General features: G+C 47.1%; 1 protein-coding gene across 3 annotated transcripts in view; it reads right to left on the bottom strand.

Annotated features, from left to right (window-relative positions):
• Fbxl13 (F-box and leucine-rich repeat protein 13) overlaps positions 1 to 27,826 on the bottom strand; it is a 180,381-nt gene that overhangs the window by 13,221 nt on the left and 139,334 nt on the right. For 2 of the 3 annotated variants that reach the window (XM_087655401.1, XM_087655402.1), the window contains exons 16-18: positions 27,258 to 27,377; positions 26,669 to 26,795; positions 7,170 to 7,253 (exon numbers count right to left, since the gene is read on the bottom strand). In XM_087655401.1, coding sequence (XP_087511527.1) covers positions 7,170 to 7,253; positions 26,669 to 26,795; positions 27,258 to 27,377 — 331 coding nt within the window. 3 annotated transcript variants of the gene reach the window in all.

Genomic DNA, 27,826 nt, shown 5'->3' with positions numbered 1-27,826 from the left:
TGACTCACCCCTGTGTCGTGAGTAACTTCCCATGGAAATCTGTCATGTCTGGAACTGAGTGCTGCCAGAAATTGGAGGGCCACTGCTCGGGGATAGAAGGTCACTGTCACTGGAGATAACCAAGCACAGGGACATATCCAGGGTGGTACAGAGGGAATCCACCTTTGACTGGAACCAATACCTTTGTCTCTCAGCTCACTTGCCGATAAGAATGTGGTGAGTCTTCTGGGGTCTTCTCTGGAGCTGTGCTGGTTTTTATAGGCCTTCATAAGCATCCCATTTAGAATATAGCACAGCCTCATTCAATACTACGATTGGTTCTATGTAAGTGTCTTCGAGACAATTGAGTCTGTTTTAATGATACCAGGCTTTTGATGTTGCGTGAGGTATGGGATATTACTACTTCCTGTCTGAGAATGGACAGAGAGCAAGAACCGGAGACAAGGCATGGCAAGAACAGCATTTAAACTGTGAGGGCCCATGAGGTGACTCTGTGAGTAAAGGTGCTTGTTCTGGAAGACTGACTATCAGCACTCAACACCCAGAACCACAGTGGAAGGAATGGACAGACCTCAAAAGTTGTCCTCTGACCTCCTCACACACACCAAGGCTCACCCATGTACACACACACACACACACACACACACACACACACACACACAGAGGGAGGGAGGGAGGGAGGAGGGAGGGTTCCTTTCTAGTCTATACTATCTCCCCATCAATTAACACTTTTTTTCAGAAAAGTTCTACATCCCTTCATCAGTGTTCCCTGTGTCTTCTGGGTGAGACACAGTGTTGGGGGTTAAAGACTGCATTCCTAGATTGGGTATGTAGCTGGGACTAAGTTGACTCATTTTTGTGGATTGCTACAATAATGTTCTTTTGCCCGAACCTTAATTAATCCACCACAACAGGTGGCAGCTCCTGGTCCACACACTTCTGCCTTTGTTGTCTCTTCTCATGACGGCGTCTCCTGACACTGTGACTCATTAGTCACACCACAAGGCTGGCGCTTTTTGTTTTTATTTTCCCTCTCTGTTGATAATTCTGGGAAAACACTGTGCTCTCAAGAACTTCTTTAATAAAAGACTAGTTGGGCTGGCTCAAAGCTCAGAATGCAATTTCTGGAATTATATGTGCTAAACACAAGAACTCAGTAGCTCATGCCTCAGACAGACCTTGAGATGTGGAGATACATTTTCTCAAAGATGGCCTCCATCCTGACAGGCATCAGAGCAGGTGGGGGTGGTCCTGGCTAGGACCCACTCTGTAGAGCCTGGAGCCCTGACCTGGTGAAGTAGTCCTGCTTTCCTACTGGGAAGCCAGACCTAGTTTGGGAAGGGCAGGCTGAAGAAGCAAGGCTGAAAGTATATATTCCCACACGGAGTTCCAGGTTTCACATTGTTGCAACTTTACATGGCAATCTAGGGAAGAAATGTTGGCTTCAACCTGCTCTGATGCTTGGCAGGATGGAGGCCATCTTTAAGAAATTATACCCCCTCATCTCATGGCTATTGGGAGGCCCAAGCGACTGAAGTTCTGTGTTTACCACATATAATTCTGGAAATTGTATTCTTAGCTTTGAGCCAGCCCAACTAGTCTTTGTTCGTGGTCTACAATACCTACTAATCCCTCAGGGAGGCAGAAATGTCTCCTGGTTCCTGCTGCTTTCTCTTTCTGTACTCTCTGTCCTGTAGTTCTTTGCAGGATTGCCTTATCTTCTGCATCACCCATAGCTTTTGAATTCGTGCCCTGTGTATCCATGCAGACTAAGGGTCAGTCCAGTGAGGAAGAGTCCACAGGCAAAGGAGACCTTCATAAATACAAGTGAGGAGAATGAGTTCCTACGGGTGGCAGGTGGTCCACAGCTCTGTGTCCTTCCTGAGTAAGGTCTGGGGGCCTGTTGGCCCAAATTCTGATTACACCATTGAAAGTTCTGCATCTCAGGACAGATACTCAACTCCTTTAGGACTTAATGTTTCCTCTGCAGCATGGGAATAACACGGTACTTTGATCTCGGCACTTCATGATTTGCTGAGAGAGTAAGTGGGTTAATATGAACAAATATTACCTCAATATTGGATAGCTTACTGATGTCATAGATCCTATATTATATTTGGATTAAAAGAGGGGTATTATTTTCAAAATAAACAGTGTGGCGGGTGTATAAAAAGAAGCCAAGAGGTGGAGAACTGGGGAGCAAAAGAGGTAAGAAATAAGCAGCAAGAGAATGTATACTGAAAAAACAAAGACCAGGAAACAAACAAAAATGGATCTTCTGTTTGTAAATTATATTTAGTAAGCAAAGATTGTTTTTAAAAAAATCCAGAATAGTGTTGGGGTTGTTTTTAACAAAATCACAATCATTTGATTTTACCAATGAAGACTCAGGAGCCAGATGCTTGGGTAAAAGCCTGCTGCCTCAGAGAGGCAGAGGAAGCACCCAGCTGACCTCCCTCAGCCAGCATCCCAACAGGAAGCTCTCCTTCCCCAGGCTATTTCAAAAGCCTTTCCAACCGAAGGCCCCTCCCTCCCACTTCCTGTGCCTCTCTATCTATCCTCCTGACTTCCTATTACTCTCTATGGTGATTTCCATGTTCAGTCCTGTCAACCGCTTGCTTGCTCCACCTCTTGACCTTCCACTGACTTTATTTCATCCCGTTTACAGTAAACAGGAAGGTAGGAAGGTGTGCACTAGGGCTGAGACACACCACAACTAGAAACAGGTTTTTTTTTTTTGTTTTTGTTTTATATTTGTATTTGCAGTAAAGAAATGCAGAGTCATCAGATATCCTGCAGTGAATAGTTTCTGGCTTTAGGATTTATGTGAAAATGAAAACGAGCCAGGTTGGACAAAGGACAACCGTGGCGGGCACATTTCCCATTCTGCCAAGGTGAGGCCAGGCTTCCTGGCCTCTCTAGAGTCCCTGCACGCAAGAAGGGCAGGGGAAGAATTAGGCCGTGAGTCTGAGGGAAAGCTGCTGAGTTTCTATTCAGTCACCCTTTCTATTCTTGTCCTTTTCTCAGGAAAATGGCAACGGAGACCAGTGGCCAACTAAGTATGGCCTCTTGCATCTCAGACTTCCTAAGGAACTAAGTTTGGGAACCATCGGGACAGCTTTGGCCCTTCATTTTAGGATATAGTAGAATGAACAAGTCAAGAGGGGCTTCTAGCCTTGCAGAAAACTCTCAGAGCAAGAATCTATTGGGTCGATGTGACCCTAACACACTTTTAACCTTAACTTTCCTCATGTGCAAGAGGGAAATAAAAACATCTATATATCTACGTCACATATAGAGAGAGATAGATGATGGATAGATAGATGGAGGGGGAGAGAGAGAGAGAGAGAGAGAGAGAGAATGGGCTTCAGGAAGACAGAGCATGTGTTTTCCAGAAACACTTGGCAGAGGCATCACAAATGCTGTCTTCCGTCTCTCAGCATAGACTCAGGAGTTACGGGCCAAAACAGTCTGCCTGCCTGGGATGCCACCTTTAACCTGTAATGTCATGAGGGCTTTAGAAAGGAAACGCCAGCAAGAAAACTCTAGATGGGCCTGCCAGCCATTGGAAACCACAGCCAGTGAACGACAGCCCTTCTGAGCTCACACCAGGCAGAACACAATGGGCAAATCCTAGGTGTGTTGCAGAGGGATCAAAAATAGCGACATAGACTCATACTGTCATGGAGAAGTGGACTCCTGCTTTTGCCTGCCGGCAATCTGACAGGCTTTGTTTAACTTTAGGCAAGTTTCCTCTTACACACACGGCAGAAAAGGCCTCCTAAGGAGTGTCCTGCTTTTAACAAGTCCTCCTGTAGCTCTTCTCTGTGGACACTTACATGAAAATAACAGATGTGTGGGTCATTTGTGAAACTCAGCAAAACTTCAGCTGTCTCCTGGCTCTCATGGTGGGAGTGGGCAGAAAGCCAGGCCTGGGGCAGGGCTTACTCAGCTTCACTCGTTCTTTGCCAAGAAAACATGGTACCCAGCGCTCCAGAATCCCCTGGGACCTTATATGCTATGGGACTCTGAGAGGCTGTTGAATTCCACATCCTTTGATGTCTGGCAAGTTTCAGATCCTGTTGGACGGCTTACAATTGGAAACACATTAGTGTCAAGAGCAGCACAGTGCTGAGATCGCTGCTTTTGCTCACAGCCAATAAAGAAATAATAAAGCCCTGGTCTCTGTGTCCCCCCAGTTGAGTCCACGTCCCATGAGTCTCCTGGCATTTTCTGTGTTGTCGTAAAGCTCAGGAGACCGTCCTTAGCATGGATAGTCAACTCGGCAGGGATTTCCAAAATGAAGTTCTTAATTGTTCCGGGGTTTGTGGCTGCTGCTTTTTTAACAAGTACCAGATGACCGCCCCCTTTAACTCTACCAAGAAATCGTTTCATTCCTCTCCTAGGACCCTTTAAAAACATTCTACAGCCTGAGATTCTCTGGGAGCTTCTCCATCATAGACGTTTTAGTCAATGCTTCCCGGGAGAGAGATGACTGCAAAGGTTTCCCCGGGCACAGGAGCCAGGTGCCAAGACAGTCAGTGTTTGCCTTTTCTACTTCCCCGTCCAGGACAGCTCAGAGCCTCTGCTGCACCCAAGGCCAATGATTAAGGCCAGTTTGACCAGGAACCCTCATTGTTCTTCCCCTTTCAACCCATGAACACAGTTTCATCTCCGGAGAATAGGTGTAGTTATCAAAATCTCATACTCTGATGACTATTGCATGACTTAATGCTGGAAACTAAATAGAAATCAATGTTGATCTTTTCAAAAATTGTTGCTAAGGGGAGCTGACTCATGTATCCCATCTCAGGCATTGTGAGTCAGGACACACACACACACACACACACACACACACACACACACACACACCAAGAACAAGGAGGAAGAAAAAAGGGAGAGATGATGAGAAAGAGAATTGTTTCTGAATAGAACATCTGGTCTTGTGCAAGTAATAATGAAATAATTCTGTATTTGATGCTTCTTTTTAAAAGATATCTTTAGATCAGTGAAAATACAGAGCAATTTTGAAAGTTTAAATTTTTTTAAAGATGTGCCAGAATTTTGCTTTATGATCGTAGAGTTAACATGAGTGAACGCTCTTGCCTAGACTCTCCAGCACCTAAAAACAGTATAAATGTAGGCACCGGGGGGCGGGGTGCCTGGAGCCCAGAGCATCAAAAGCAAGTGGCAGAAAGTGATGGTCTATGATGCCTAGTCAGCCTTATCCCAAGAAGCATTCTTCTAACATGATGGATATTTAGAGGCTAACATCATAGCCATACACTAGAATACTTCTGAAAGATTCGCTCGCTGGTCAAATACAGCTGCCTCCTCTCTGAGAAGTGGAACTCGAGATTAGATTGTCAATATTCTTAACTCTTACTTTGGCCTTCATTCATTCGGTTCCTATTTAACATTCATAATTACCCACAACTGAACTAACTACCAGCTACTGGTTCAAATAAACAGTCTTTTCTCTCAAGCAAACCGGAGTCATGTCGCCAGGTCTGCTTCCCAGCTTGCGTACTCCTGGCGTCTAGGTCAAGTCTTCCTTTGTTTGGTCAGCCCAGGCTTAGACCCAGAGGCCTCTGCAGCTCCTCAGTCGCTAAGCATTGCAACACTGCTCAGTTGGGCATTTAAAACGTCATGGTAAGTCATCAAATTTGTCATGCTCAGCCACATTCTGCAGACTTCTCAGCTAACGCTTGTAGCACCCGTCACTGGAGGAGTTAACTTGTTTATTATCCCTGTAAGAAAGTGTCGCTCCTTTCTTCCCTTCAGTGGTTTCCTTTCTTCCACTTAGCCTAGTGTTCTCCTATGTTTTGGAATCTTTTAGCTCCCAACACACTTTTTATGTGATGCATCCAGTGGGTTAATGGTTTTCCATGCCTAATTTTCATTTCTTCCTTGTCCAATGCATGTCCAGTGTCCTTGACCAGCACACAGTTTTAGGTAATGGTTTTTCCCTCTCCCTCTCCCTCTCCTCCCTCTCCCTCTCCCTGTCCTCCCTCTCCCTCTCCCTCTCCTCCCTCTCCCTCTCCCTCTCCTCCTTCTCCTCCCTCTCCCTCTCCCTCTCCTCCCTCTCCCTCTCCCTCTCCTCCCTCTCCCTCTCCTCCCGCTCTCCCTCTCCCTCTCCCTCTCCCTCTCCTCCCGCTCTCCCTCTCCCTCTCCCTCTCCCTCTCCCTCTCCTCCCTCTCCCTCTCCTCCTTCTCCTCCCTCTCCCTCTCCCTCTCCTCCCTCTCCCTCTCCCTCTCCTCCCGCCCCCTCTCCCTCTCTTCCCCCCTTGCTCATTCATTTAGATGCTTAAAGTGCTAAAACATTTTGTTACGGCTTGTGTGCAGTGTGCAAGTTACTCAGGACATGCCAATGACCCCTTGCCCTTCCCTAGAACTCTTATGGAACACAGCAATCCACCTTACTCGACCACTTGCTTGCCGTTGTTCATTCCGTCGAGGTGTACTGCAAACTGTGTTTACACAACTCAACCTCGATATCATTATAGTGTGTAAACTCCCACAGTTCTCATGGTTAGATCGTATATCTTGATATCCCATTCTATAGAATATTCTCGCTATATGCAAGGACTCTGAGCCACACAGATGTTCCTCATTCTCCAAGTAAACGCCTCTGTGTATCCTATGAGTCTGACACGGGAGCAGGAGAGAGCAGATGAGGAAGAGATGAGGCCACAAAGCTTCCTTGCCTCCTCAGGCCGCAGAGGCCCTGCCAAGGACCAGTGGTTCTTTGTGTCCCAGGCAGGTGCTGGCCATGGTTTCAGAGATGCATCAGTCCATGCTGGTAGGCAATGTACAGCAGCAGACTTGTGGCCATGGCCTGACAGAAGCCCTCTCTTCACGTGGAGTAGGCAGGCCAGACCCAGGGCTAGGTCTTCCAGAGCGGCTGCAGCTGCCACACCAGCCAGGCCACCTCTCCTAAAGGCTCCATGGCCTTCTCCACAGCATTAACGCTAAGGTGAGGGCCAGTGTGCCAACAGGAGCTGTGAACATTTTAGCTTCACATCATGACGCCCGGGTGAGCGTGAGCGAGTCCCAGTCCCGTGTGTGAGTCGGCTCCTGTCATCCTTTCCTTTCGTGGCTTACAAAGTCTATTCAGTTGGGGCTTAGATTTTAATCTTAACCTTCGGCAGAAAACCCTGAGCATCTTACCCGAATTCCAAAGTCAGTGATGTTGACGCACTCAGACAGAGAGACTTCCCTCAGTTTTCTGTGTCTGGAAAGTATGGCCAGGCCCTGGAAATGTAAAAATCACTTTGTAATTACAATTCCGTACAGGACGTAGCGGAGAGCCGATTTTACAAACTTAGGGCGTAGAAGAGTGATCACTGACACAGGCTAAATAAAGGCACATCCTGGATCCCACCTCTTTATACCCAACAAGCATGGGCTACGCTGGCAAGGAAATTACTAGTGTTAGTTACTAGTAAAGCGTTAAATAGAATTTTCAGTTGTCTTGAATACTTTGGGAAGGGGGGGGGAGGAATGCTACAGAGTTCCAGAGCTAGAAGACTCCGTAAGACATCGCCTGTTTCTAGCTGTGCTCAGATAAATGCTCTCCGGACCGAGCGCCCTGACTTCACTTGAAAACACTTTATAGAGCTAGGGAATTTGTCCGTAGGTTCTTACTCACTCCTAAGCGAAAAGAAAAATCTCAAACCTTTAGCTCATTTCATAAGCTTAATTTCTGAAAGGGAAAGAGAACAGACCTTTATTAAAAGATCTAGAGCAACCGCCAATAGCCTGCGGTCTTTTCAGGTTTAAGATAAAACTGGCCCTTCTGTTGTGCGCATGACTGTGCTAAGTCATGTTGTGGTTTGCCCTGGAGTTATCTGTATTTTGATGCTAATTCCACTGCCCCAAGGACAGCTGCCTAGTCAGTACTCAGGACTCAGGTGACTTCACCAGAACCTTCTCCCCATTGAATTTGTAAAGTACAGGTGAGGGGCAGGTACAGGAGAGAAGGAGGCCTGTCATTGGAGGAGAAGGAAGGATGGGCGGGAGAGAAGGTTGAAAGAAGAAGAGGAAACTGGAGGGAGAAAGAGGGGGAGAGGCCATGGCAGGATGATGGAGGCTGACGTAAAGATTCTGCTCTGTGTATTTACAGGTTGTTATCAATGTTCCTAAGGGATGGACAGTACTGGGTTTTGTATGTTTAGGTGGGCAATTATGTCTTATCAATCCGATCTAAGATTATTGTGTTGTGTGTTCTTTTATGTGACGGTTTGAGTATAGGAAAGTCTGTGGTGGCAGGAGACACTGGGCCACCTCAGAGTTGGGATGTGTTTCCGCCAAGATATCTCTCAGATATCTTGGGGCACCGTGGTGCTGGACCTAGCAAGGCAAAGGACAACCCTACTTTTTTTATTTTTTATATTTTTACAACAACAATGCCAAGTCTTGGAGTTTCCCCAAGAACTAACTGACTGGCAAAACCTTCTGAGAAGCACTGATGAATTGATAAATTGGCTTATGGATGCCACCCTGCTGTGTGTGTGTGTGTGTGTGTGCGCGCGCGCGCGCGCGTGTGTGTGTGTGCGTGTGTGTGTGTGTGTGTGCACGCAGGCTTGCGCATACACACGTGCACACGCACCTGCATGCTTGGTAGTGCTGGGGATGAATGTAGCACCCCAGGCACGCAAGGCTCTCCACTAAGACACAGCCTGAGCCTCTTCGCCCTTGCTTTATATAAAGATCATCTCAGGACTCCGTCAGGTTGACTCGAGCAGGATTTATTGCCCATTCAATGAATCCAGGCCCCACTAATGGAGACGGGTCAGAAACAGCCAGGGACCTATCTGTCCTTCTGTTTATGATTAATGGCAATGTTTGAGCCATAATAAAAATGGCTTACACAAATATTAGATCTTGTTTCACCCCTTTAAATAACTTTCATTTAAAGGAAGGATTTATTTTAGAAGTCAGATCGAAGGAGCAAGCACTTGCCCCAAGCCTCTTTTTTAACTGCGATGTCCCCATTTGTTTAAGGGTCCTGCACACGATCTCCAAATGCAGTGACTCCGCCCCTCACTGCATGGTGACTGTGGGAGCCTCTTGCTAGGACATTTTATTTTTCCTGACTCCTCCTCTCAGAGCCTCGCGGAGCCCGCACACAGCCTGCCTTCCAGATGTGGATGCGGCTTGTTTGTTTGTTTGTTTGTTTGTTGTTTGTTTCAAGCTAGAAGAACTGGAGGAGTTGGGCTATTCCAAGACATGCAGAGCTCATCTCCGGCTCCTACATTTGGAAGTACAGAGTGTATAGCATCCTTCGAGAGATCTTCTAGGGAATGATCTCAGAGGCGGTAGGATTTTACCTATGTCGCCAAGCTGGGAATTTCAAAACTAAGCTACAGAAGTTCATTTGCTAAATAAGATACCTGTCAGTCTGTATGTTCTTAGCACTTTGAAAAATCATTAAATGTTAAGATGTGGGGGCTGGAAATGTAGTTCTGAGGGTAAAAGCGCTTGTCATACAAGCCTGATGGACCAGAGTTCAGTCTACGGAACCCACACAAAGAGAGAAGGAGAAATACACTACACAAAGTTGTCCTCCACACGTGAGCTTTGGCACATGCACCCCCGACATATACACCCATTAATAATAATAATAATAATAATAATAATAATAATAATACTTTTAAATTGAAATATGAATATGAAAATGGGATGCTACGTTTACAACTATAATTGCTCATTAAAGTGCATGTACTCAACTGTGAATTTGGATATTAGCTGCTGCTTAAGTAACATAATGAGATACCACAACTAATTTACTAAGATGATTCTAATCAAGAAGATACAGAAAGAGTGTTGAGCAGGGGTATGGGACAATTGACACATAATGCTGGAAGAAAATGTGGAGCAGTCATTCTGGAAACCAGTCTGACAGGGTGAGCACACGGCCTGGCGGTGAGACTTCTCGAGGGGTCTATAACTAAGACTAAAGCATTTCTCCATACGAGACCTGTGCCCACGTGTTCTTAGCAGTACTACTCAGAAGCCACACACGAACATTTACCAAGGAATGTGAACAAGATGCATTTTATCCCTACAGCGGAACGCCAGTCGGTAAGAAGAGGTGTTGGTACACGCCGTGTATGAATAAGCCTTGGGAAAATGATTCTAAGTGGAAGAAGCCAGACCCCAAACACCACACGCTCCACTGGAGTGCAGAACAGGCAAATTTATGGAAAAGGAGTAGATCCACACTTGCCTGCAACAGCTGGAGGGTGAGACAAGCTGAGCATCTGGCTTGGAGTGAGGAAAGTATTCTGGGAATAGACCTTGGTGCTGGTTGCACGGTTCCATAAATAAACCAATTAAATGAAACATGCCTAGAATGTTCACCTCAATAAACACTCTTCATTGACTAACATTTGTTCAACAAAAAAATCATAAAATATTCCTGTCACTTTTCTGCCCAAGATGGGCTCAGACGCTGCCGGTGGGTCGAGTATTTTTGCTGGTTAGGCTCAGATCTGCGTGATCATCTGTTGACGCGTATGATGTCACATGTTGGGTGTGCATGTGATTGCACTGTAGGAAATGACACGCACAGCCAATGAGGTCCTGTGTCATCAAAACCTGTCAGTTAAAAAAAAGGACCACCCAAAATACACATCTGGTGACCAAAATCTTAATTTGAACACCATAAAATGAAACCCCAAAGCAACAGTGGGGGCCCTTGAGTGCCTTCACTCATGGGGCCAGCTTCAGTCTTGACGGTGTATCTGACCTGCCGCTTTGCTTCGACTAAACTTCCCTTGTGACTTTTGCGTGAGCCTTCGTTTCAGTTTTTGAGTAAGAAACTGAGAGCCTGGAAGCCACCTCCTGACCATCAGTGACAGGTGATGACACTACCTGGAGTCTTGGAGGGAGAGGCAGAGCTGACAGGAAAACTGGCAGGACGTTCATGCCGAACAAAAGAACAGAATAGTCTAAGGCGTTTGTCACCTTAAGTGACACGAATGTTCACTCAGAGCACGCCAACGGCAGACCAAAGTAACAATCCCACCCAAGTGGGTTTGGTGAACTAACAGATTTACTTCGCTGGCTCCCAGGAGCATGAGGGATGAGTTGCTCGTAGTATAGAACGTTGGTGACTCCCAATCAACCATCTCACCAAAAACCTATCCCATGATGAATGACAACTTCCCCATAGCAGAACCCCATACCCTGCTCTTCTCTTTCCTCAGCCTTTTACCTCAGGGCTACTCCAGCATCTCCTAAGACCATGAGTAGCTGGACCGGTTCCATACAGCTAAGACGGGCAGAAGGAGGAACGAGTGGCTGGGATCTCAGGCGAAGGTCTCAGGACTCTCCCACCTCCTACTTATGGAAGAATGCCAGTGGCCTGGCCTTGTGGGTCTCCTGTGTGGCTGCTCTGATTAAAATCAGCGGCTGCCGTACTCAGAGGCCAGCGTTCCACAAAGGCACGGAGCAGAATGGCAAGATGTAGAACCGTACGGCGCAGGGAGGGACTTTCCGTACCACTCTTTACATTGCTCCAAGGGAGAAAACTACGAGGCTCGTTGGTATTACTTCTCTGTTTGCTCTGGGATTGGCTGAGAGGGACTGAGAGGAGAAGGGGAGGAGAGGCCAGTATGAAGGGGTTTCTGGGCCTCAGTCAGCAAAGGGCAGCTGGCAGCATAGTTCTGGCGTTTAGCTATGAAGTCTTTCCTGTTCTCCCAAGGTCAGCCAGATGCCTGAGTCCTTTTACAGGGGCCAGGGTTTGTTTTCCCAGAGTATAAAAAGATGCTACATTCGTCTCCAGAGAAGCTTCCTCCTGCAGAAGCTGGGAACAAAAATGGATACCCACAGCCAGACAACAGGCAGAGCAAGAGACCTTGAAAAACTCAGCCCCAAACGGAATGTCTCCATCAGGTCCCTCCCCTCAGTGCCTGAGGCTCCTGAGTAAGAAGAGGCCGAGGGGACAGAAGACACCAAGGAAGCAAGGCCCTCTCGGTGGCCATGATCAAAGCTGCTAAGAACTCACAGAGCCTGAGGCAGCACGCACAGGGCCTGCAAGAAACTGCTCCAGGTCCTCTGTGTGTATGTTATGGCTTCCGGTTTCGTGTTTTCATGGGATTCCTGAGTGTTCAAACAAGCGGGTCTCCGATTCTTGTGCCTTCTCTTGGGCTCTTTCCCTTTTGTTTGTCCTACCCAACTCTGATGCGGTAGTTTTGGCTTCATTATATTATACTTCGTTATATTTTATTGTTGTCCCTTAGAAGCCTGTGTTTTTCTGAGAGAAAGGGAGTGGATTTGGATGGGAGGAAAAGTGGGGAGAAATTGGGAGAGGGGAAACCCTATCAGCATATATTATGTGAGAAAAGAGTCTATTTTCAATAAAAGGAAAAATGTTTTAAAGAGGCTAAATTGCCTAATAAGCTGGCACACAGGCAAACAGCTGGTGTGGGGGTCTGGAGAGACATCTGCAGAGCCGCGGCCCTGTGAGAACACACGGCTCAAGCGTTTTTTGCTTCTCCACAGTCCACAGCTCGGAAGGACAGAGAGCCAAGGTGCCCGGGAATCCACAGGAAAAGAAAGCTTATGGTATAGAGTCAGGTTCACCAAGGGATGGGGTCGCAACGCATTAGGGTTCAAAAGAAAGCAAGCATCAAGTCCTAAGTCCCTGCACAGGATCCTAAGAAATGTGCACCTCACCCATGTGACAGAGATGAGTAGAGCTTCCCTGTGTGGAAGCGTTGTGCCACAGTGACCAAACGCAAGGAAATAGGGGTTTGTGTTTCAAGAGAAGTAAGTGTAAGGACCGCTCAGTATCTATGACTGCTTCCAATCAGAAGGCAAGGGTGTTGGTCTGGCAGGACTTTCAAAGAGGAAGAAAACCTTATTAAGCCTAAAGATTGTGATTCTGACAAGCAATAAATAGAATGGGGACAGCCTTCAGGCCCAGGAAACAGCATGAGCAGGGACTTCATTTGGAGAATGTGAGTTGCTTGAAAATAGTTCGACTTGGGGTCACTGGGATTAGTGGGAGGGGAGACAGAACACTGCCAGGAACAGATCTGTGCACACAAGGCCTTTTGAGAGCTGGACATTTCTTGAACGTCTCTCCCGCTTTGACATCTGGATTTGTTTAGCTAATGTAGACGGGCAGCGGCAATGAACTGGTTACTGAAGGTCGGGGTGGGGAGCGTGTTGGGATGGGGGTGCCTTCTCTGGTTGAGTCATCCTACCCCTGGCGGGAACACCACCAACACAAATAGAAAACGTCTTCCAACCCTATATTGAAACCAGTCAAATTTACAGGGAGGTTCAAAGAATATTAGAAGGAAAATCTTCATATCCCTTAGCTCAATTCTTCATTTATGAATGTGCATGTGTGCATGTGTGCATGTGTGCATGTGTGCATCTGGTCCTCACGGTTTACAGACTGACCTATCTTCCCAGCCCGGGATTTTTTTTTTTTTTTTTTGGTTTTTTTGAAGAGCAAATGCCAGTTAATATATACAATGTCTCATAACCTGCATTTGCCTGCTTATGCCTTGGCTTGCTCTTTTTTTTTTTTTTTTTTTTTTTTTTTTTATTAACTTGAGTATTTCTTATATACATTTCGAGTGTTATTCCCTTTCCCGGTTTCTGGGCAAACATCTCCCTCCCCCCTCCCCATCCTCCCCCCCTTGTTGGCTTGCTCTTAATAGTGCCTGAATACAGCTGCATCCCCCACCCCCGGAAGTCCCTGTGTCAACTACAACTGGGGGTGCTGCTAGGACACTTGACTTAGGGCTCACTACTGCATGGCTCCATTAGAAGCGTATTTTCCTTTATTTAGTAAATCTGTGGCGCGAGTCTTTCAGCCTGTTAGGATAGAGTTTGACAACCTTCTGATCTCTGATTTTAGCATTTCTTGGTGATCCTTGCCTAAATAAGTTATTAAACATGTTTTTTTTAAATTCTGACCTTTATTTTAGATTTATCAGCTGGTATTTGTTTAAAACTTTTATCTTCTTACTGAGCATTCCCTTAATGCTGCTAAAACTTTAGAGAGGTGTTTTGGACTAATTAGGGGTCTTTTAGACCTAGGACTAACTAACTGTCCCGCTTTATTTACAGGATTACCTAGGAATTGTTTTATATGCCGGGGATTGGACACTGTGTCTCAGGGATTCTGAGTTACGCATTCAGCCACCTAAAATACGTGTTTAACTTGCCCAAATTCTTGTTTGAAGCATCTGTGAAATAAGATCACTGTCCCTGCTGGTGGAGTTGTGTTTCTTGTTGGTAAAAGAGGTAGATACTCAGGGGAAACAGCCATGTTCGGCTGATCTCTCCGATGAACACCTGACCAATTTTGTAAGCAAACCACGTCTTCCACTTGAGAGTGAGGTAGATAAAGGATAGGGAAGCAGATTAATATAATGACGAGGTTCATCTTCTCATAGCTCACATGGCTTTCTTTCTGAGATACTTATTTTTTTTTATAGAAAGTCTGGAAAAAATAGCCCAGGCATTACAGAATGTGAACATTAGAGCAAGTATATCCTAACTTATCTAGCAGCCACAATGTCATTAGCCATTTCTGTTTCAGCTTTGAAACACGTTTTTATTTTTAGATTTATTTATTTGTTGCCATGAAATTATAAAAAAAAGTGGTGCCCCAAGGTATCTGGTGGATACCTTCATCTCAGTCAGCAAAGCCTCTCACCCGCTCTGCTCCATCCCATATCACACTGCCGATGGCTTCTCTCTGAGCCAGCAGCAATCTCTCTACCTACCTAGTTCCCAAGGCAGGCTGCCACCATGTCAGAAATACACATCCCAATTCCATGGTAGCCTAGTGTCTCTGGCTGCCACATACTCTCTTGAACTTAAATCTCCACATGAAAGAACACACAACACAATAACCTCTGACCCAATTGATAAGATATAATTGCCCACCTAGACACACAAAGTCCTGTACACATCCATCCCTTAAGAATGTTCATAACAGGGGCTGGGGATTTAGCTCAGTGGTAGAGCGCTTACCTAGGAAGCTCAAGGCCCTGGGTTCGGTCCCCAGCTCCGAAAAAAAGAACCAAAAAAAAAAAAAAAGAATATTCATAACAACCTGTAAATGTGCAGAGAGGAACCTTAACATCAGCCTCCATGTTCTCTCCGCTGCTTCTCGAGCCTCCTCCAGTCTCCTCCACTCTCTCTAAAACTTTTCTCCCGCCCATCCTTCCTTCTCGTCCAATGACAGGCCTCGTTCTGTCTTGTACCTGCCTACACCTGCGTGATGACATCATCCTACAATTATTTACTTTGAGACAAGGTCACCATATAACCCAGGGAACTACAAGCTTCTGATCCTCCCGTTCTAGCCTCCGAGTGCTGTATTACAATGTGTGAAACCATGTTTGGTGACACACTTTCACACAGGCATACCAGAATGAGTGTGGCGAATGGCAAAACCTGTCCTACACACCATTTTTAAAAAACTATAAAAATACATAAGGCTTCATAGTTTGCATGGCTTTTAACTAATTTTCCAGTGGTCTCTATAAAGGGCAAGTAAGCCTGCAGATAAACATGCTAAATCAAGGGTCTCATCCACAGCTGTAAATCAAGAGAAAATCAAGGGTTTCGTTGGAAAGAGGTTTGGTGACCTCAGGAGTCTGGTAGCTCGATGGCCCACCCTGTAAAGATCTTAGAAAGAATCCTTACCTACAGAAATCAAGGACTGGAGAGGACTTGCTCTGCCCTGATTCAGCACCAGTCTTTTTGTCACGGTGGACCCCAAGCCCGCCCCACCCCCACCCAACCCCATGACCACACTGCTTCCCACTGGGCGCCATAGTTGCGGTGGCCTTTCCTCAGCACTGACACATTACTTCCAGCGCCTGGTCTCTTCCACCACTTAAAACTGTAGTAAACTCACAGGAAAACAGCTGGCCAAACATAACAACATAAGATGATTTTCACACGAGAGCCCAGAAGACCTTAGCTGTAACAGGAACTAGAGAGGAGTCAGAAACTAAAGACTTAATGAATAAGTTTCTCAAGAAGAGAAGAGCTGAGGCTGTGGGATGTTATGCTGACACACAAGTACTGGTGTGTATAATATTGTGTAACACGCTTAGGTTTCGATAGCAGGGTATACGACTGCGTTTGTGCACGCACACGTGCAGTTGGTGCATATGCAGCACAATCATAGAACACGCCTGAAAACAGATTAACTTTCAGGAGGAAGCAAACCATCTAAATGCAGTTTTTCCTGTAACCCATATTTCTTTTGGTGCTGTTAGAATGTGAAACATAATTTAGAATAATCTGTCGAGGAAGTCCAACACAAAAATCATCAGTAAATCTTTCTTTCAATTAACAAGGAATTCTGTGATGAATTAACTGTGGGCTTTATTTCTTCACAGAGTTACGCAGTTCTGTTCTAAACTATACCATACAAAGGTATGTATTCAAGGGAAGTACCAAGCTAGAAAAGGAGCCATGTATCGCTTTCCCCAAAAACCAAAATAATTCTTTTTATAAAAACAGATGAGTATTTCTCTAAGTTCCTATTACTTGGCCCCTCTGTGAAGTGTGGCCGAGCTGACTGGCCCTCACTTGTCTAAAGCACGATACCATTCTGACCTCCTCCCCCGACTGCTTTAGATAGTCTTTCAATCTCCTCTGTGGGTTCATCCTTTCAATGGATCTGACGCGCATTGCTGTTCTGAAGAGGTCTGGTTGCCTTCCTCTCTTCTCTAATCCAGGTTTCAGCAGCCCCCTCAGCCCCCTCAGCCCTCTCGGCCCCCCTCAGCCCCCTCAGCCCTCTCAGCCCCCTCAGCCCTCTCAACCCTCTCAGCCCCCTCAGCCCCCTCAGCCCCCTCAGCCCCCTTAGCCCCCTAACCCTCCTCAACCACCTCAGCCCCTCAGCCCCCTCAGCCCTCTCAGCCCCCTAACAACCCCCAACCACCTCAGCCACCTCAGTCCCCTCAGCTCCCTCAGTCACCTCAGCCTCCTCAGCCCCCTCAGTCCCCTCAGCCTCCTCAGTCCCCTCAGTCCCCTCAGCCCCCCCAACCACCTTAGCCACTCGTCTTGCTCTCTTGCTCTCTAACTGCCAACTCAGCCCCGTGTGCCATAAGTACCTCAAACACAGCAGATTACTTCTGTCTAGCAGTTGAATGGGAAGCCAGGGGGCTATAATGAGTTCTTCCTCCTCTTCTGCAAGCTGGTCAGGAGTCTGGTTAAAGAGCTCCCTTCAAGAATTTTGTTCCTTCTCTGAACTTCTACCTCTGTGACCTTGGTTATCGGGCTTGGGCCTCCCTGCAGGGGAGATCTGTATAACCCACGATATTTGGTACTCACATATAGGATACAGGAAACGGAACTCTACGAAATAAAATGGACTGGGGTAGCAAGGAGCCTGGGATGACTGAGAAGAGCCCCCAAGGGAAAAAGCAGGAAGCTTTTTCCTGATTTCCTTATTTCCTCATTCCTGATTGATGCTGCAAAGGAAGGGGACATGGGTAAATCTCCCATATTTTTGGTATTCTGAGTATTTTGGGTATTTGGGGATATGAATGTGTACAATTCCTATAACTCCAGCCTAAAGAAACCATCGAAGCCAGACAAAACTCAGGTCGGAGTCTGCCCTCTGTTCTATGTTACCTGGCACCAAAGGAGCCTGCGGCACTGGTAAAAAATATGTCCAAAGCAGAACTCAGCACCTCGTCTCCACCTCTCAACCGCTCTCCTAGCTTCTTTTCCTGACGAATGACCTGTCAGGCCTACACCTGTCCAAACACAAACCCTGGCTACTGCTGGGGACAGCTCTGACCACACTGCCCGACACTTCCCACTCTCCATTCCGATATCCATCAAGCTAGCTGCCTCCACTAAGTCCTCCTCAGAACTTCGGATCCCTACCTGTCTGCAATGTCCTCCTCTAAGGGACCTTCTACACCACCGCCAGACCTACACTGCAAGCGGAGCTGTATGTGCAACTCCCACTGCATACAACCTCACTCTGTTGGTCTCCAGAACACTGGGAAGCAGGTGGCATTAGGATTACTGTGACACAGAAGGAAATGGGGGCTCAGAGCTGTTCAATAACTCACCGAAGTTCTCACAGCATGGTGGCACCAGGGAGGACACTCTGAACCCTTGGTTTTCATAACTTATAGTCACATGGTGTTATGTTCTTGTTGTTTTGACACTGGACTGGCCCTTGCCACAGGACTGTGCCTTTCACTGTAGTACTTCAGAACTGATACACAGCTGATAGAGAATAATTAAATGCGGTTGAATGAATGAGGAGCTGATATAACGATCTGTGCGTGTATATGTGTGTGTGTGCCTATGTGTGTGTGTGTGTGTCTGTGTGCCTCTGTGTGTGTGTGTGTATGTGTGTGTGTGTGTCTGTGTGTATGTGTGTATATGTGTGTATGTGTGTATGTGTGTGTGTCTGTGTGTATGTGTGTGTATATGTGTGTATGTGTGTATGTGTGTGTGTCTGTGTGTGTCTGTGTATATGTGTGTGTGTGTCTGTGTGTGTCTGTGTCTGTGTCTGTGTGTGTGTGTGACAGAGAGGGGAGGGGGAGGGTCAATGTCAGGTGTCCCTTGGTTGCACTCCACCTTGTTTTCTGAGACAAGGTCTTTTCTGGGACCTGGAGCTTGTTGACTGGACTGGCCAGCCCAGAGATTGGTCTCTCTCTGACTCTCAGAGCTGGGATTACAGGAGTGTCCTACCTTGCCTTTACTCAATACTTAGACATGTATAGAATGGCCCACCCAAGCAGGAGCAAACCCAAGACGAGATGACCCCTGCCTGGAGCTATGGGGCCTAGGGCAGTAGTGAGTCCAAGACAACCACCTATCCAGCCCACCATAGTTGGCTAGCCAGCCAGAGTTCAGAAAGAACTAGAAAGGGTGAGCTTATTCAGCAGTAAGCCTCAGAGGCTGAAAACATTCTAGGCCTGGATAAGAGGCCTGTATGGAGACTAGAGGTTTCCAGGATTGGCCTGGGTTAGCAGACAGAGGCAGTGAGTCTCTAAGACAACAATTACATCAGGAGAGTAAAAGTTACTACAACATGTGCTAGCTGGGCTTAGGGCAACTCCATGAGGCTGCTGTACTGCCCAGGGAGAATGCCTGAGAGAATGACGGACACCAAACCCTTCTCCTCTTTACAGTTTTCATCAGTACCTCACTGGACACAGGAGATGAGGCACTCTGACCTCTGAGAGAAGCCACCGCTACTGATCATGGAAGCTACAAGTTCACATACAGCCCTGGCTGGAGAGGGGGAAGTGAGGCCCACTCCCTGTGGAAAACCACAGCTGGCTTCTCGTTCTGTGTTTTTGAACATTCAAGGCAAAATCGTTTGTCTCTTAGTTCCCGTGTTCCTTCAAACGTTCAGCTTTTCCTATATCCTGGATCCCCGGGGAGTTCCCGGGTTTCCTGTCTTGGAGGTTGTGTGTCCCCGGACCTCAGACTTTATTTGTGTGTGTTCCATGCAGATGGGTGGTCTCCAGCAGGCTTGTCACCGGATTAAGACACGCAGCTGTGAGTACGCCCACTCTAGCTCAGAGCACAGCCACCAAGAAGCGCTGGAATTTAAAGAAGCCCTGAGTGTTTGGTTGGGAGACGGGGAACCGCGCCAGACCCATGCAGTCTCTCGCTCAATGAGAAAACGTGCTGTGTTTCCTGTGAGTTAGGCAACAGAAAGGTGCGATGGCCCAGCCTCTACCCTCCCAGAGCCTAGAGGAAGGCAGGGGTAGCACAGATGTTAAAAACAATGGGCCAATTGTTTCTGCTGGACGTATAGATACTACACAGTGGAGATGTGGAGAGCCAGGGCCCGAGCTGCCAGCCATCCTGGCCAGACAGAAAGATATTCTAAAGAGACAGCTGTGCCCCACTCCCTCTGGCCATCAAACTACTGATACAATGTACCCCACGGAGTTGGAATTTCCCCCAGGAGAGGGCTGAAACCCTTGTTGTCTGCTGGAGTGGGAGTTTGTGTCATGAACCTGAGTTCAGGCAGTCCGGACAACTTGGTGGAAAGTTCTACAGAAGAGACTACAGCAGAAACAGCAATGGTGGGCAGGGAGGCACCCTGACGACCAGACTTCTTAGCTATGTGCACCTCTGACAATGGTGGCCAATCGTGGCTTCTTGGGGGCTGCCAGGGCCCAGGCTCTGACCCTAACAACTCTGGTAAGAATCCTGATCAAAAAATGTCTGAGAGGCACTCACGGCTGAAACTGAAAAGTCAAGTAAGAATTCGCTGGGTGGACAAGGAGAGGGGAGGCATCGCTGACAGATGAAGCAATTCATGCAGGTGAAGGGCAGGGTGTGTTTGGGAAGACAGGAGGGTCAGTGCCTCTGGAACAGAGGTGCAAGGTGAGAGTGGTCCCCGAGAGTACAGGGTGCCCCATTAGACTGCATAGGCTTGAGAGTGGTGTCCAACTCTGAGCAAGGGGACAACAGTAGCAAATGACTCCACCATACTTCTGCTCGTTGCTTGTCTGTCTTTGCTTTGACTAAAAACTAGCATGAACTAAGCAGGCTTGTGACTTAGAAAGAAAGAATGTGCCAGCCAGGCCTGGTGCCGTGGGCCGATAACCCCAGGTCTTCAGGAGGCTGAGGTGTGAGAATCAGAAGTCAAGGCCTATGTGGGCCACAAGGTGGGCCCAAGGCAGCCTGGAGAATTTAGTGAGACCTTGTCTCAAAATAGAAAGTAGAAAAGAGGGTTGGGGTGTAACTTGGCAGGGGTTAGGCAAGCTTGCCTTGCTTGTACCAGACCTGTAGTTTACTCCCTGACACTGAAAGTCAGAAAGGAGGAAGGGAGGGAAGGGAAGGAAGACAAAGAGGGAAAGGAGGGAGGGAGAAAGGGAGGGGGGAGGAAGGCAGAAGGAAACACAATAACCCATTCATATTGTATAAAAATGATCTAGCTAGAGAAGCGATTTTATGATCAATGAGGACAGTGTAACCAATGCTTATCATAGAAAAAATAGTCCAAACTATTAACAGGCAAACGAGTTCGCTAACTTCCTACCCAGGAAATGGAGACTGGAAGGAGGAGCGTACACAGACCACGCATCCCAGGTAGAGGTCTGGTTAAAAGAATGTCATTTCACAGTCTTACCTGTCCCTGGGGAAGCTTCTGCTCTCACTAAACACTGACAGTCAACTCGACTCCGTTCCAGCCACGGTGCTCTTGCTGGGTCTCCTGCCATGGTTTACCTTCTTTCTTTAAGTCCCTTCACAGATCTTCCTACGCCAAAACCATGCAGGTCTGTTCTGTTTCTCCTGGCTGGCAACTTCTTCTCCCTCTCAGGGTCTCCCAGGGAGCTTTGTCACAGCCACAGCTCCTGACGGTGACAATCCTCCACCTCTCTCCTAAGCCCTTTACACGAATATTCCACACTCTGGGGAACCTGCAATCTTTCCTTCAAAATCTGTTATGTTCCTGACATGACCAAACTATTATTAAAATAGGAACTCCGGCTGGATGTGGTGGCTTGGGACACATGGGCAGGTGGAGCTCTCAGTTCAAGGCCAACCTGGTCTACAGATCAAGTTCCAGGACACCCTGTCTAAAGAAATAAAATATCCGATAAATAAATAAAAATAATAAGAATAGGTGTCTTAGCCATGTTTAGTCTCCAACAGTGTGTCCCACAGTCTGTCCCACAGTCTGTCCCTTGGCCCACACATCGTCTCTTGCAAATATTCATTGCAGGGAGTCAATGGTCTGGTTCAAGGTCTCTGGCTTCTGGGATATCATCAACGTTGGATCCTCACTGGGACGCCTGATGGTTGTCACCCTGTGTCATGGAGATCCTGTGGCTTTGGATTTGCAGGACCAGCATGGGGCTATCCTTACCAAAACCACCACAGTCAGGCTTGTATCCATCCAATTTTTTTTTTTTGAAATTCTAAAAATTATTTTATGTGTGTGGTTCTTTTGCCTGCATAGGTGCTAGGAAGTGAAACTGGGGGCTCTGGGAGAGTGGGTGCTCTGAGTGCTGACCTATGTTTGCAGCCCCAATTGGATGTTAAACATCACTCTAATTTCCCCACCCCACATCTTCATTTTCTATAACTGGCCAGTCATCAGCATCGTTCAGTTTTATCTACTAAATCTCACTCGAATCCTTTCCACACGCCCTAGCCTGGCACACGACCTCCTTTCCCTTCAAATCCCCAAACACTTATGGTTCCCTGTCCCACGGTCCTTCTGAGCACCCACGGTGGGGGTTAGACTGAGACTGGCTCCCACATATATTTGAAACTGTTTGGAAAGGATTAGGAGGCGTGGCCTTGTTGGAGGAAGTGTGTCATTGGGGCTAGGTTTTAAAATCTATGCTAGTCCTCTGTTGTCCCACCGCAGCCCATGTACACCTTCCTGCTCCAGTGCCTGCCTGTGCGCTATGGTGCTGCTGCCATGGTGACGATGATGATAATGGACTGAACTTCTGAAACTGTAATCAGCACCAAGTCAATGTTGTCCTTTCTAAGTGTTGCTGTGGTCACAGTGTCTCTTGCCAGCAGTAGAACAGTGACTAAGACACCCTGCCTCCAGCCTCCCGAGGATCCACCTAACACGGGTGTCTATGGCTGCCCCGGGTGCTGCTTTGTCTCTGGTCCAAGTCTATACAATTCAGCACAGTAGTGGGTTTCTGCCCACATCCCTTTCACACAGTGCGTTCCAGCAAGACCCCGCTGCGTGGAGTCCCTTGAACAAACATGCGTTTGTTTGTATTTGTGCTAAATGGGGCAAATTAGGAAGCCACTGTGCCCATGTGTCACGTTATGTTAAAATAACTCATCCGTCCTCTTTCAACTGAGGTGGCAGGGAACAGGTCTCACTCTTGTCAGGAGCCACACTGCCAAACACATATTCCTCCATCCAGGGTCCATGTGTAAGTGCGGATGGTTCCTTGGGGATCTAGGAACAGCATACATGGAACCAGTTCCTAGTCCTCAGAGATCCCCGGGTCTAGTGAGGACTCCGGCAGATTGCACTCACGATCTAGGCCCTGTCGTCGTGGAAGTCTTCACAATTTGTGCAAATGAAAGACTCCTCATAAACCACTGTCTAAGCGTTCGTCTGGAACACTGTTCTGACTCATTTTTCCACTTAAACAACAAACATGGCAGTGACTAAGGCGGCCGGAGCCATGGCTTGAACGGCCCCAATTATGGGTCCTGTGGTCTTTAGGAAATCATAGCTCTTTTGACTAATGGAAAAACCTGTTTCTGTACACTGAGAGAAAGTCGCATCCCAGGAACCCAAGTGAAATTAACAATGCCATTTAGTTAGATGTTTACAAACTTCTATATTGTCCTGATGATCAAGCCGTAGCCCATGTGCTGTGGCCCTGATGGCACCACATACTACATCTCAATGGCCTTCAACTGGCTGCCTCTGGTTGTTCACATGGCGTCTCCTCTGCTTAGAAATTAAGGTGTTCCCAAACCCTCTGAGCCACAGGAGGCTTCTCCTCCCTGGTCTCCCATACCCCTCGAACCTGACAATGTGACCTTGTGGGGATGAGTGTTCAGAGGAAGCACCAGGGCTGTTACTTACTCTGGTGTTCCCAGCACCAAGCACCAAAGTCATAACAAGTGCACGTTAACTGAGTGGTAGTGAAACTCTAACTGAAAACTTGCTCAGAAGAATTTAAAACGGACATATTACTAGAGAGCAAACTTTATGCAAAGGCACAACTGGTCGCAATTCATCGCTGGCGAGTATCTCTAACATTCCAAAGTTTAAGTTCTGAGTGTTAAGTCTGCCATCAAATTTGCACTTGATCAGACCTACAGTCCGGCCTATGTCTGGCTGCCCTGGCTGCGGACAGGGTGGACTCACTTTATAGATGGACTGAAGTTAACTCCACAGCTTTTGTGCCAGTGTCCTCGTCAATGGCTTGCCTTTTAGATGATGAAGGAAAAAAACCTTAGAAGATTTTCATCCACTTAGTGTTATTTTTACATTGGTATATGAATGCTTCTACTGCTCTCAAACGACAGGCTCTCTTCAGGGGAGAACAAAAATAGAGAGAACATAGCTCAAGGCCACATTCCTATCCTTCACTTGCCCTCGGGGGGGTAAAATCTTAACACATGGTCTTTGGAAACAAGAACTGAATTCCCCATAAATGCTAAAAACCCCCGCCAAGTCACAGAGTTTTGTCTCCACAATGGTTCCTGGCAGTCAGGCTTGTGACAGGTGTGGCAGAATTAGATGTCCGATGTTTCATTGTGTGTCTGAGCTTCTTCCCCTTGTTACCCTGTGGCCCTGCAGACAACAGTTGGGCACTCTACTCAGGAGCCAACAGGAGGTTTAATACAAACAATATAGAGAGGTGTGGAACATAGGAGTTTAAGATTTAAATACTGGGTTCTAAGAGACTTAGGGCATAACATTTGTTAAAATCATGGAATTTTTTTTCCATCCCTGGACTAGGGAACTAGTCCATACCAAGAAGAAAAATTACTAGAACTAAGGTGAGAAAAAAAAGAAGAGGAAGGAGGAAAGAAAAGGAGAGAGGAAAGAAAAGTAAATGGAGAGAAGAAGGGGAGGGGAGGAGAGGAGAAAGAGGGTAAGGGAGGTGAGGGAAGGGGAGGGGGAAAGTGAACAGGGGAGGGAGGGGGAGACAGGTGAGGGGAGGAAAGGGAAGAGTAAGGGAGAGGAGGGCAAGGGGAGGGAGCGGAAGGCAGGACTGGACAAGACAGGAAGCTAGAGCCAGAAAAGAACAAACAAACATGGTCTAAGGGATTCTGCATCACAAGGGGCCCGTCCAGGCTATCTCAGATTGGATCTGCTGGAGAGGAAGACAGAGCATCCAGACAGGTCTAGGAAACAACCAGTCCACTTTTCCTTGTAGAGTTGATAAAAGTAAAAAGTCACCAGAGGCTTCCCATGTTTGTTGTTTCATCTGTTAAGATCCGAGGGAAAAACCAAACAACTGTTAAGTATCCAAAACTAAGGAAAGTGGGGCTGGAGAGAAGGCGAAGGGGTTACCACAGCTCTCTCGGGGACTCCAGGTTCGATCCCCACACAAAAGCTCAGCAACAGTCATAGGGGATCTGACACCCCCTCTTCTAGCTTTTTGGGGGCACCAGGCATCCCATGGTGCACAGACATATGTGCAAAAGAAGCATTCATATATAAAAATAAAATTTGGGGGGGAGGGAACCTGAGGAAAGTTAATGTTAACATAGAACTGGACACACAGATGGCAGAGAAACTGAGAAGCTCGGGGGGCAGATGCGTTCAGACATTTGCAGCAGAAGAAACAGCCCATCGCGGTCCCACACACTGGGACAAGGGGAAGAAAGGAAGTTACTGGAACTCAGAGGTCAAGGAAATCCAGGGAGTTGAAAGCTAGGAGGGCTGGTCAGAAGGAATTGGAGCATTTAGGAAGTGCAGGGACAGCAATTCAAAGGAGGAGGAAACCTGCCCTCCCTTCAGGGACCCCGCTAACAACTCAACTCTCAAATGCCTCACAGACAACTCAATTTGGGCTCTAGCTTAGCTTACCAGAGGTCAGTCACTCTGCAGCAAAGCGAGAAGAGACTGAGCATGCGTCTAAGGGCAAATGCACGCACGATGGGGGGGAGGGGCAGAATGTCTGGGGGGGCGGGGTTAATCTGTGACAGTGGCCCTGAGACGCTCTCACAGGGTCACCATACACTAGCAGGATCTAGAGGAGCCTGAGAAGTGGCTTGGAGATAGAATGAAGGAGATGCTTTAGAGATCTACCTGGACTTCAAACGTAGCATCAGATGGCCTTATGACATCAATTCCTGCATGTTCAGAAGACGCCACCGAGGAGGCCAAACACTCTCTGCACCACAGGGGACTGACTACATATAACTGTTCCACACCTCTACTTGCATATGACACTCCAAAGAAGGGCAGACCAAATGGGGGCTGGATCTAGGTGCGCTCAAGCAAAGAAAGAAAAGAACCAGGGCGGTGACTAGGTGCGTCCTTCGTCTGAAACAGCTGACTGCACGTGGGCGGGGGATGCCTGCCGCCCAGCCGGAAGCAGACCGGAAGCAGACCGCGTTAATGGATTCACCAGGGCTCAAGATGTGTGTAGGTTCCAGGGCTTGCTTCCCAGGGAAGGTCTCAGTCATGAGATTCAGCAAGCAGCTGGGGAGGAGCCCTTCAAGGAATCCGCACAGTCCTTCCTCACCCATCTCTCAGCACCTTCCTCCACAGGATGAGGAGATGAGGCGGTGCTGGGGGGGCAAAGCGGGCTTGATCTTGGAAGAGTCATCAACTGCTTTTGGGGAAAACTTGAACTTCAATCTCAAAGCGCTCACATAGTTTACAGAGTGAAATTCACAGGAGAAATATACTCTGCTGTTGTATTTCGTTACCACACAGACCAAATGTCTATGATAAAACAAATTTCAGACTATCGTGTAATACTTGGATCAGTCATACCTTTCTCCAAAATACTGGACCTTGCTAATTTTTTTTTGTAAGACAAAGAAACATGACAATTTTACAAGTAACAGCATTTGTCACTCTTTTGGGGACAGTGTTCTTAAGTTTTCCACTTGGAATGTAATAACTTAAGAAAAACAGTGTTCTCTCCATTTTCTTGCAAACCAGAAGATGATGTTACAAAAAAAAAATAAATAAATCATTGTACTGGTTTTTGTTTGTTTTGTTTTACCTCATTGGAGATGAGTGTTCCAGAAAGATCTATTGATATCAAGGATAACATGCTTGCAATATATTCAATTGCCAAGTCAGTCAGATGTTCACAATTTCGTAAATTCAAGTAGTGTAAATTAGGGCATCTGAAAGGAAAAGCCAGGAAGGGTTAACCTCGGTGCTCTCACACACTGACAGCACTTGACCTCTTCATGAAAATCTCTGGGGAGAGCAGATGGTGTGGAAGAAGGGATTCGTGCCTTTCCTCGACCTAATGTAAACTGACTGAGGTGCTTGCTTTGTTGGTATGGGGTCTTGGTCTGTACCTTAAGCTGGCCTGGAACTCACTATGTAGTTCCAGCGTGGCCTGGAACTCCTGGCTACCCTCTTGTCTCTGAAGTGCTGGGATTACAGATGTGAGCCATTACAGCTGGCTGGTATTCTGGCATTATGATAACCCAGAATAGCCCTCAGCAAAGCTTTATATAGGTTTTTAAGGCTTATTTAGGGACAGTATCCTTGAGCAGCGCAGAGAAGTCATACGTAGCTACATATCCGTATCGCCATTTCAGAAGTGGGGCTCTGGTGTAGACATTGCTTCGTCTTACCGCTCTGACAGTCTTATGACAGAGGTGTCGCCCAGCAGGGAGCAGTTAGCCAAGTTGAGCTCTCTTAGTTTCACACTGGCAGGACCGTCGAAAAATTGCCTCAGGCCGATATCGCCAATCCTGTAGAGACACATGGCCTCCTAAACAAACGTGCAGACCGGCGGTGACATCCACTTCTACACCAAACATAGTCCAAAGTAGGAAGTATCCATGTATGCTATTGTGTCAGATTTTAGAAACAAATCTGATTGCATAGCTCTTAATATAATAGAAAATGGATAGATGATCACAAGATGTCATTAGTGTCCATTTGCTTATTTGGGTGGCATGATTATTAACAACAGGGAATGACTCTTTTTCAGTTTAAAATGTATTTTAGCTTATTCTCGGTTCCGCCAGGCTCCTCCCAGGGACCTAGCAATGGTTTACATCGTCATCTGCCACCATTGCCTGCCACTGCCAGGTGCTACCCCAGTTCCCTCCCTCCCTGCTCCCCTCCCCATCCCTCCCCCTTCCTTCCCCCTTCCCTCCCCTCCTTCCCTTCCTTCCTCTGTCTGTCTCTGTCTCTG

The sequence above is a fragment of the Rattus norvegicus genome, chromosome 4, assembly GCF_021556685.1.
Source record: "Rattus norvegicus strain SHRSP/BbbUtx chromosome 4, alternate assembly SHRSP_T2T, whole genome shotgun sequence".
NCBI lineage: Eukaryota > Metazoa > Chordata > Mammalia > Rodentia > Muridae > Rattus > Rattus norvegicus.
Note: the sequence above shows the minus strand (reverse complement) of the source record. Positions and strands in the feature narration are given on the sequence as shown.